An 11,884-nucleotide genomic window follows, 5' to 3' on the forward strand; every position below is an offset into this window, starting at 1 on the left:
GTTTGCGATATTTGGTAGCTGTCGTGCAGGTATTTGGCAGCCACAACATTGTTGCCCATCTCTACCATGTAGGTTGATAATCCTCCATGTAGAACAATAGATTCTAATTAATGAGAAGGTAAAAATGATAAACTTTATGTTCATAATGATGCACTCATTCATGAGAGTCATATAATATTCTTTAATTCTCCTAGCCCTACCACAGAGGATAAATATGCTTTAAATATATAGAAAATATATGTGTAGTTTACAATTGTCGCTATATCAAAACCCTTGTCACAGCCATGATTTTAAGGTTGATTTTAACTCCAACAACTATTTTGAGAGAGGAAATAATGTTTTTTTATGAAATTGATTGATCATCTTCGTGTGGCAAATATTTGTTTCATCCTTTAAAAGGTTGTATTGCTGAGTTTGATCCTAGTGCTTAAAACTACTATGCCAAACGAGGTGATAGACCCCTTCTTTATTTTTGGATAATTGTAAAGTTCCAAAACCATACTATTTAAATGCACTGGTCCACTCATACTTATTATGATTTTTCCATATAAAAATGCCTATGGTTGCCTTTTTGTGCTTTGTGTTCTCTCTTGCATGGTTGAATGTGTTCATTATTTTGATTGGACTAGGCACACCTTCTGACCCTGGTATTTGGTATAATTTTACCCAATGTTTTTAAATTTGAAAAATATAAAATAAAGTGCCAAGTTTACCCATTTGGATCTTATTTGATGTTCAATGCCATTTTTTTTTCAGCACATTGTTGTTCACTGTAGGATTTATAATTTTATGAAAGGTCCTAAAATCATGAAAAATTCACATATTGAACATATTTTAGTCCTACAGATGTTCAATTTTTTTTTTACATTTCCATGTAGTAAAAAAATCATTTTTTCCTGCTGCTGTTATTTCAAATCAAAATCTGTCTTTTGTTGCAAGAGTCTGCCCTTTAAAGATTAATTTGATTCAGTTTTGGTCCTTAAAATATATTTTGAATGTTAGCCACTTATGCATAACTTCTAGACTTTCAAATAAAAATTGTTTTGCGGATTTGGCGGTAGCATAGGAATATTATCTATGGCACTAATGTCTTCCCATAGAAAATGAATGGAAGAGTTTTTGTGGTAGAATTTCACCGTAGGGAATGAAGGAACACAAAGTTGAGACATATAAGATAGGTGAAAACCTTAAGCTTGGGGATGCCCCACACCCCCTCTAAATCAACAACACCTCGCTTTTCAAAATTTTAAACTTAGTTTGTTTAGCACGATGAAATCTTTAGCACCTCATTTTTTTAAAATTTCGTTGATGTTATTTTGCATCTTTTTTTAGAAGACCAAAATGAATAATGTGCTGTTATTATAATATCTATCAAGAGTTGATCAAAGACATGTAGATTTTTTTTTGAAATATGCATTAAAAGAAAAGGGAAAAGTGATAAATAGCTACTAGTTGAAGTATGATCACCTGTAGTTTATTCTTGATTGTTTTGTGATGGATAGTGAGTAAGTGTAATATTTGGTACTAGTTACCATTATACTGATGTTTTAAAAGTAGCAATTGATATTTTAATATAGGATTGTATTGTGGCATTGGTGCATTCTCTCTTAATTAGTTTGTCAACTTCCGCCCTTTGCTAGACTTTCATGTACCAAGCATGATATATAGTGGTTGTGCATCCAAATCCAGTGAGCTAGTATATTTTCTACATGTGTCCACTATGACTACCTATTATGTGGTATTTCAATAACACTCCAAGTAAATTTTCATGAGCTATATTTGAAAGTTCAAAAAAAATTATGTTTTGTGTCTACCCACAGTTCATGAAGAAGTAGATTATGGGGTGAACCAGGAACTAGAAATGCACAACCACCCTTTAGAATAGAAATAAATGTTTGAACGAAGATGAGAACACAAACCCTACTATATATGTATCAATGGTGGTAAAGAATAATGAAAAATAGAAAATAATAATAATAATAATAATAATAATATGAGGAAAACTTGATATATGAGGAATGAATGTGAGTTTGGAACTAACATAAAGATGCAGTTGTTACTGAATCTATGCTGACATATATGGAAGTGTTCAATTGATGCGAATCAAAGAGCCTGTTAGGCTTTAGGGTTTGGACTATAGTTGCATCCAAAACGATGGTACAGATATATTCGCCTGAAGTTTCATTCTATTTTCTGAACTTGTGAAGTTAAATACTCAATTAAGTCACTAGATGAGCGCGAGAGGATTCTGCGCATTTTCTTGTATATCTTTTGTTGAAGTCATACTAGCTAGTTGCTACCTTTAGATTAAAAATCCATTAGTTTCAAAGCTAGTACCAGGAACTCCAGTTCCGCATGGGCCATGGGGTGTTAGGTAAAAAAAAACGCCAACGGTCCAAACTATATCACATCAGCAGAGAAGAATGAAGCTTCTTGTATGCTAAGTATTGCAAAGTTGCGATGCATTTCTCACCTATATATGAACTGAATATATATAGAGAGATGGTTGGGAGGGAAGGTTCATGGCTTATTAGCTAGGTAGCATTTTGGACCAGTAGCTGTGACAATTTCAGCAAATCTGCCTACAAATTCAGCAGTTCATTTGATATGCTAACTTTGCTCGCACTATTTTCTGAGGAAACGCGTTCCCACAATGAGATCAGTTTTCATTACTTTTTTTTAACGAAAAAGGACATATTTTTGTGCATGCCTGATCCTTTCGGTGTCTTGAGCAATCGGCAAGAAAAAACTGGTAAGCGTGTGGGGGAGTAGGCTGTTGAATTGTGCAGGAGCTATAGGTGCTTAAGGATTAAGGCACGTACCTATTTTCATTTTAAAACCATTTATAGGTGGCTAGCGGCCATTTGACAAGAGTTAAAATTAGCTACCGTACGTCCATGCAGGAGATCTGATATGACAGTGACCTGTTTGACGTAATCTCGAGCAGATAACTAGAAGGGGTTTTGACTTGTCCTTAGGTTAGCTTTGTCCCTCCGTCGCGCGCGCGGCGTCAAGCTCCGTGCGCATTACCATGGTGACCGTTGGGAGACTCCATGGATCGGAGGAGTTCCGGTCTCTTCTCAGGTTACGCAGCTTGCTGGAACTTCCTTAGACGCGTTAGCATTGGGTGTGTAAAAAAAATCGTTTTGTTGTCAAATGCAGACGTAGGCTAGCTTCTGAGTTCTGACCAACAGTCAACAGACCTACCTCGATGAACTGTGAGAGTCCCTTTCACTACAGTTGAAGGTTCCAGCTTCGATCTTGTGACTATAAAAGGCATCGGTACACTGCCAGAATTGGCACTCAGCTTGATCCAAACAAACTAGTATAGCTAAGAGAAATTGGGGTGGAGCAGCATGTCTCTCATGGCAGCAGCAGCAGCTGCTGCCCTCTTGGCCGCCGTCGTGGCCATAACAGCAGCCGAGGCTGCCCTCGTGGAGCACACATTCGTTGTGAGTAGTGCATATATCTAGTTATGCATGCATGTAGCTAGTATCTCTCGCTCGTATGATTATGCAAGCTTCGCCTGATCTAATTATCGTCCTCCTATGCGTGCAGGTACGGCAGATGCATATGCAACACTTGTGCAAGGACACGCTGGTGACGCTGGTGAACGGGCAGTTCCCAGGCCCAGCTATCGAAGCTACGGAAGGGGACACGGTGGTCGTCCATGTCGTCAACGAATCCCCCTACGGAATAACCATTCACTGGTAGAGTAGTCTCGATCGCACTCGCGTTTTCCCCCCAAATTATGACGGAATGTACCCTCGGCTATTTCAGAATGTACGTAGGAGTGTATTTGACTGTACAATTCATGTGCAGGCACGGTGTGAAGCAGCGGCTCAACTGCTGGGCGGACGGAGCAGGGATGGTAACGCAGTGTCCCATCCAGCCAAACGCCACCTTCTCCTACGGGTTCAACCTGACAGGGCAGGAGGGCACGCTGTGGTGGCACTCCCACGTCTCCAGCCTCCGCGCCACCCTCCACGGCGTCATCATCATCCGCCCCAAGTCCGGCGCCTACCCGTTCCACAAGCCGGACATGGATGTCCCCATCATCATAGGTTCTTCTTCTTTCTTGCTTGATTTCTCCTCTGCGATCGAGAGATCGCTTTGGTTTTGACATCTCGCGTGGCATGCATGCAGGTGAATGGTGGCACAAGGATCTGACGGAGGTGGACAAGGTATACCTGAACAGCAACGACAACGACCCGGCCGCGGCCACCATCAACGGGAAGCTCGGAGACCTCAGCAACTGCTCCGGTAAGGCGGAGGAGAGCTACGTCCTGGAGGTGGAGCCCGGTAAGACCTACCTGCTGCGCCTGGTGAACGCCGCGCTCTACTCCGAGTACTACTTCAAGGTGGCCGGCCACAGCTTCACCGTCGTCGCCTCCGACGCCAACTACCTCAGGCCCTTCAGCACCGACGTCGTCGCCGTCGCGCCGGGCGAGACCATGGACGTGCTCATGGTCGCCGACGCGCCGCCGTGCCGGACGTACCACATGGTCGCACTGGCCATCGAGGCGCCCGAGCCCGACCCGCAGCTGCCCCTCTACATCTCCCGAGGCCTGGTGCGGTACAAGAACATAGATGTCCAATGTGGCAGCAACCAAGGTGCCGTGATGCCAGAGATGCCTGACCACCACGACACGACCACGACGTTCCACTTCCACGGCAACCTCACCGGCGCCGCGCCCGGGCACCCGTTGCTGCCGCAGGTACGAGGCCCCGTCGACGAGCACCTGTACATCGCGCTCGGCCAGGGTTCCGTCTGCAGAGGGAACAGGACGTCGTGCAAGAGGGGAGGGAGCAGCGAGTCCATGCTCGTCGCCTACATGAACAACGTCTCCTTCCACCTCCCTGACAAGGTGGCGCTGCTCGAGGCACGCTACCGCGGCGACGCCTCCTTGTCCATGGTGGAGGAGCTACCGAGCAGGCCGCCGCCGAGGGCGTTCAACTACACGGACCCGGCGCTGATACCGGTCGCGCCCGGCGGGAAGGAGGAGGCCATCGAGCCGACGCGGAAGGCCACGACGGAGCGCCGGTTCCGGTACAACGCCACGGTGGAGGTGGTGTTCCAGAGCACGGCCATGATGCAGAGCGACTCCAACCCGATGCATCTCCACGGCCACGACTTCTTCGTGCTCGCGCAGGGACACGGCAACTACGACGCGGCGAGGGACGCGCGGAGCTACAACCTGGTCGACCCGCCGGTGAAGAACACGGTGCATGTGCCGAGGCTCGGCTGGGCGGCCATCCGGTTCGTCGCCGACAACCCCGGCTCGTGGTTCCTGCACTGCCACTTCGAGTACCACATCGCCCCAGGCATGGCCACAGTGGTCGTAGTCGACAACGGGCCGACGCCGGAGACGACTCTCCCGCCGCCACCTACCCATCTTCCAAAGTGTTCAAAGATGCAGGAATAAAGAGTTTCACCTCATAGAAATAGAATACACAGGCACGCATACACTTTTTTCCTACGGCGATATAGACACGAAAGGTGCTGATCGAGTTTAATTTGTAACATCGGTCGGTCTCACACACCGTGTTGACACGGCGCATTCCAAAGCATCCATCAGTCTAATAGTACCTTCTTGATGTACACCAATTATAGTAACAAAATTGACAGAGTTTAATAAAAACCTTTTTGCTAATTCTAGGTCGGCTACGATTTAAATCATGGACGCATCTAAATCTCAGTTCACTGAGAATTACTGATTCTCAGACCAACCTCAACCAGTGTTGATTGTCCCTCCCTTCCCCCATTATTTCTCGATCAGATTCAGGAATCAATTTTATTTCTGCCTTCAGAATTTTCCCCATTTTATCCAATTACTGCTTGCGTTTGGCCTTCCAATTGATGAACTTTTTTCAATATAAATTGTTGCAGCTATTCTCGGTGAAAGGATTGGACTGGTTCTACTTGCTTGGTTTACAAAATTATATAGCTCACGAGTCGCAATGGTTAATGGCCAGGTAATCTTATCTTACGTGTGCATATAATCTGTAGATTTCATTGATATTGTCTGTTTTTTTTTTTTTACCATTTTGTCTGTGTGTATAGTGGATGAAACAGCTGAATACTTTTCTTGCTGTATGGAGAAGGTTATTAGGAAATATATCAAAATACATACCTTCTTGCCGGGCGGTGATGCCATCGGAACCTGCATCCACAAGTGCACGGGCAGTTCCAAGCAGATACAGAACAACGTCTACTTGTCTTCATAGTTCACACTACTCTGCTGGTAATATTTTGTGGGATGATTGCTAGCTATGTAACTAATTGAGCCTATTAAACTGAAGGCTACCACTAGTAAACTTCCATGCATGGGCGTCGATGGAGAGGGAGACTAGATAAGTGCCAGCGACGGAGGAACATAAATCATCGCCATCAGGGCAGTTCCCTCCGTTGTCTCTTTTCTGCCCAAGACCAGGAGATCGAGCAATGGCACCGGCCTAGTTGCCGCATGTATGGTGCTCCTCCGCTTGTAGGTGGTTGCCGGCGACAGTTGTGCCCCATTTGTTATTATTAACTCCACCACTACAAATTATGTTCATTGACATGTCAATCCTAGTACTAACCCGAAAATATAGAGCTCCAGGGCGTGGCATCGTAGAGCCACATTTTCTTTCTATCACCACCTCGCCTGTTGGTAAAAAAACGTATTTCTTTCTACGTTTTTTTCCTTTTATTCTTCGACGGTAACATTTTAAGATAACTTTTCAGTTGTTAACCACAGTTTCATAGATAATGTACTTCCTTTATGAAATTTGGCTCACCCATGGAAAGTTTGTTCTGCTGGAACTCTTCCTTTAGCAACTTGAGATGCTCCACCATGGTAGAACTGAATATCATCAAAAAAGACCAATATCCATTTCCAACATATCTCTTTTAAAAACAATATTCATGAGTTGTTTTGAAAGGTTGCCGGTGCATCACATTGAATTCAAAAAGCCTGTCCTTCATATTCTCCTACAACAATATAATATTTCCTCTTGTTCTTTTTCTATTCTTTCTAGTACTTACCCAACGGTGCTTCCTTGATGGTGAGTAATTCTTCGACAATAATTTTTAGACTATAGTTCTTCAGCAGTAATATAATATTTATTTTTATTATTTTACTGTTATTTCACAATAATTTGTTGACACAATTTTCCTGCCGTGATTTCACCATGGTAATTTTGAAGGTGATTTGTTGACTACTTTGATGTCTATTTCTCGACACGGATCTTCGACCTTAGCAGTCATTATTCGACATTAATTATTCGTCAGCGCGCCGATAGTTATTCGACGCAAATCATCAATCTCAACACTAATTTTCCTAGATAATTATTTAATAGTACTTTTTCAATGACGTGTAATTTTTGCCGTAATTTCTGAAGGTGCACTAGCAGCAATTTTTAGCGGTAATTTTTAGCCTTAATTTTCAAAGGTTCATGGGAAGCAATCTCCAACAATAATTTCTCTATCATACGTATCTATTTGTAGTTGCCTTTTTCTCTAATAGCTTCATGGTTCTTCTATCATAACTACGAAAAATAAAATGCTCCGCTATTCGTCGCTTCTTTTATTCAAAAAATATATTAATACATTATGTATATCGCCTCACGATCACTGATACGTCCAAAACGTATCTACTTTCCCGAACTAACACGGACTAACGCTGTTTTCAGCAGAATTGCTCTGGTGTCTCGTTTTTGTGCAGAAATCCAACTTTCGGGAAAATCCCCGGAATTTATGTCGAAGGTCTTATTTTTCCAGAAGATTTACGGAGCCAGAAGGGCAAGCCTGGTGGAGGCCCGAGGCCCCCACACACTAGGTCGGCGCGGCCCAGGAGGGGGGCGCGCCGCCCTACTGTGTGGCCGCCTCGGCCAACCTCTGACGCCCTCCTCTGGACTATTTAAGGGTTTCGATCTAAAAACGCGAGACGAGAAGTCGAAGTCGCCAGAAACCCTCCAGAACGCCGCCACCGTTGCGAAACTCCGTCTCGGGACCAGAAACTCCGTTCTGGCACTCCGCCGGGACGGGGAATTGGAGGAGATCATCGCCATCATCACCACCGACGCCTCTCCATCGACCAGCAATGTTTCCCCCATCCATGTGTGAGTAATTTCCCCGCTGTAGGCTGAAGGGGATGGTAGGGATTGGATGAGATTGGTCATGTAATAGCATAAGATTGTTAGGGCATAGTGCCTAGTGTCCGTAATTGGTACTTTGATGATATTGTTGCAACTTGTTATGCTTAATGCTTGTCACTAGGGCCCGAGTGCCATGATCTCAGATCTGAACATGTTATTGTTTCATGATGATATGCATTGTTTTATGATCTTACCTGCAAGTTGTATACACATGTTGTTGTCCGGAACCCGAGGCCCCAAAGTGACAGAAATTGGGACAACCGGATGGGAAGGCAGTGATGTGAGGATCACATGTGTTCACGGAGTGTTAATGCTTTGCTCCGGTACTCTATTAAAAGGAGTACCTTAATTTCCAGTAGATTCCCTAGAGGCCCGGCTGCCACCGGCTGGTAGGACAAAAGATGTTGTGCAAGTTTCTCATTGCGAGCACGTACGACTATATACGGAACACATGCCTATGGATTGCTTAGTACTTGGATACCGTTTTATTACTATCTGCAAATGCCCTGCTTTGATTGTTACATGAGTTTCTCTCATCCATGCAACGCCCGTCATCCATCCCTGTGCCTACAGTATTTTAATCCTGTTGTTTACTATAATCATTACTGCTGTCTTTGTTACAGTGCTGCTGTTATTTCACTACTGCTACTGCTATAAAACTGTTACTACTGATAAACTCTTGCGAGCAAGTCTGTTTCCAGGTGCAGCTGAATTGACAACTCCGCTGTTAAGGCTTTCAACTATTCTTTGTCTCCCCCTGTGTCGAATCAATAAATTGGGTTTTACTTCCGCGAAGACTGTTGCGATCCCCTATACTTGTGGGTTATCAAGACTATTTTCTGGCGCCGTTGCCGGGGAGCATAGCTTTATTTGGAAGCTCACTTGGATTGATATTGTTCGCTGCAAATTCTCCATCATGGGTAAATCTCGCGATTCTAAAGTCGCCATATTACCATCCACTACAAGAAAAGGTACAACTCTGAGTACCTCTGCTGCTCTTGATTCACCATCTGTGATAGGTCAACTTGTTTCACCACCACAAGCTTCACTTGCTGGTACTTCTGCTGAATCTGAAAACTCTTATAATATTGATGATGTTTCTGATGTGCTTGATGATAGTGGTTCGTTAGGATCCTTTCTAGATGCTACAATTTCTAGGTCTAGACAAATTGAAAATACTGAAACTCCTAATGAAAATACTGCTACACCTGTTAATTCACCTGAGCTTGAATACTCTAGTGATGATCCTGATGAGGATTATGTGGAACTTGATGATGATTTTATTGATAAATGCAATGCTACTACTGATGCAAGAAAACTTAAAAAGTTTCTTGCACAACATACTGTTAGATATAAGCTGTCTCCTGATCCTAAATTTGCCACATCTCCTATAAACATTAAGGATAAGGATTATGATTTTTCTCTTGATCTATCTCATATAGCTATTGTTGAGAAAACACCCTTTTGTGGTACTGAAAAAGAAAGTGATGTAGAACACATGAATGAACTTTCTACTTTGAGTAGCTTGTTTTCTGATGATGTCAAGATGCGTACTTACTTTGTTGCTAACTTTTTTCCTTTCTCATTAAAGGATGATGCTAAAACTTGGTATAATAGTTTGCCTCCTGGTTCTATTAATAGTCCAGGTGATTTGCTTGATGTTTTCTTTCGGAAATATTTTCCTGCTAGTGCTCAACATATTGCTTTGCAGAAAATTTATAGCTTTGACCAGGAAGATGGAGAGAAATTGCCTGAAGCTTGGGCAAGATTTTGTTCTCTTATCAGAGCTCGACCTGGACATGATTTGGAGAAGCATGATTTACTTGATATATTTTATAGTGGACTGACCATTGAGTCTAGAGCATATTTGGATAGTTGTGTTGGTTGTGTTTTCAGGAAAAGAACTCCAGACGAAGCTGAAGAATTATTGGCTAAAATAGGCCGGAATCATGATGATTGGACTACACCTGAACCAACTCCGACGCCGATATTGAAGAAGAGGGGTTTGATTAAATTAAATGATGAAGATATGAGGGAAGCCAAGAAATCTCTTAAGGAGAAAGGTATTAAATCTGAAGATGTGAAGAATTTACCTCCCATAGAAGATTTATGCAAGATAATTCCCCCTTCATCCATGATTGAGGTAAACTCTCTTCAACGTTTTACTAGGGAAGATATTCCGTATTCAAAACCTCCTGCTCAATGCTTAGATGAGTTTGATAATTATATTGTTAAGCAAGAAAATTTTAAAATGAGAGTAGAGAATCATCTAATGGAAAATTCTCAAGCTATTAGTAATTTGCATGATATTGTGGAGAGAACCTCCAATGATGTTAAGATGCTTGTTAAACATTTTCAAATGGTTCAAACTCAAATTGATCAACTCACTAAAGTGCAAAATGACTTGTTAAAAAATAGTTCTAAAGAAAAACATGCTTATGAAGTAACAACTAGAGGCGGTGTTTCTACCCAGGATCCTCTATATCCTGAAGGGCATCCCAAAAGAGTTGAACAAGATTCTCAACGAGTTGAAACTAGTGCTCCTTCTAAGAAAAATAAGGAGAAACATAAAAATGTTGTAGAATCCTCTGAACCTGTTAATGATCCTAATAGTATTTCTATTTCTGATGCTGAAACTGAAAGTGATAATGAACATGATAAAGATAATGATAAGAATGATGCTTCTGATAAAGAAGAGGTTGAAGATGAACCTGAAAAGCATGCTAAAAATAAAAAGTATACTAAAGAATATTTTACTACTAAGAAACATGGTAATGAAAGAGAACCTTGGGTTCAAAAGCAAATGCCTTTTCCTGCTAAGAAACTAAAATCAAAGGAAGAAGAACACTATAATAAATTTTGCGATTGGATGAAACCTTTGTTCTTGCAAATCCCTTTGACTGATGCTATTAAATTGCCTCCTTATTCAAAGTATATGAAAGATATTGTCTCTAACAAAAGGAAAATTTCTAATGAGGAGATTTCCACTATGCTTGCTAATTACTCTTTCAATGGCAAAGTTCCAAAGAAGTTGGGCGACCCAGGTATACCGACTATTCCTTGTTCTATTAAGAATAATTATGTTAGAACTGCTCTATGTGATTTGGGAGCAGGTGTTAGTGTTATGCCTTTTTCTCTTTACAAGAGACTTTATTTAGATAAGTTGATACCGACTGATATATCTTTGCAAATGGCTGATAAATCTACTGCTATTCCTGTTGGTATATGTGAGGATGTTCCTGTTCAAGTTACTAATAACTGCTTGATATTAACTGATTTTGTTGTGTTGGAATTGCCTGAAGATGATAATATGTCTATTATTCTTAGGAGACCTTTTCTTAACACCGCAGGGGATGTTATTGATTGCAATAAAGGAAAAGTTACTTTCAATGTTGATGATAAGGAGCATACCGTTTATTTCCCCAAGAAGATTGATAAAGTATGTGGGGTTAATACAATTTCTAATGTGAGAACTATCAAAATTGGAGCTATTAATTGTCCTATATATGAGCCTAAAGAAGGATATCAAAATATTATGATTGGATCCATATCAATACAATTCAAGGTAACACGATTGATTTGAGGTTTATTTCTTCTTATGCTATGTAAAATTTATTTGGTGGCAAGACTTGATCAACCTTGTTAACAAATACTTTTTATATGCATAGAGGAGGTAAACAACATTTCTTTCTTCCTCCACTTGTTCTACTTGCTGTAGCATTTTTATTTTGCAAAGTTCTTTAGT

The 11,884-nt window shown here is 41.7% G+C and overlaps 1 protein-coding gene across 1 annotated transcript; it reads left to right on the forward strand.

Annotated features, from left to right (window-relative positions):
* The first annotated feature begins 3,312 nt into the window (after positions 1 to 3,312).
* LOC127309766 (laccase-19) lies at positions 3,313 to 5,589 on the forward strand. Its single transcript, XM_051340498.2, has 4 exons — positions 3,313 to 3,452; positions 3,559 to 3,710; positions 3,823 to 4,064; positions 4,147 to 5,589. The coding sequence occupies exons 1-4, from the start codon at positions 3,357 to 3,359 to the stop codon at positions 5,424 to 5,426; spliced, it is 1,770 nt and encodes a 589-aa protein (XP_051196458.1). The 5' UTR covers positions 3,313 to 3,356; the 3' UTR covers positions 5,427 to 5,589.
* The last annotated feature ends 6,295 nt before the right edge of the window (positions 5,590 to 11,884 follow it).

This window comes from Lolium perenne, chromosome 6 (genome assembly GCF_019359855.2).
Source record: "Lolium perenne isolate Kyuss_39 chromosome 6, Kyuss_2.0, whole genome shotgun sequence".
Lineage (NCBI taxonomy): Eukaryota > Viridiplantae > Streptophyta > Magnoliopsida > Poales > Poaceae > Lolium > Lolium perenne.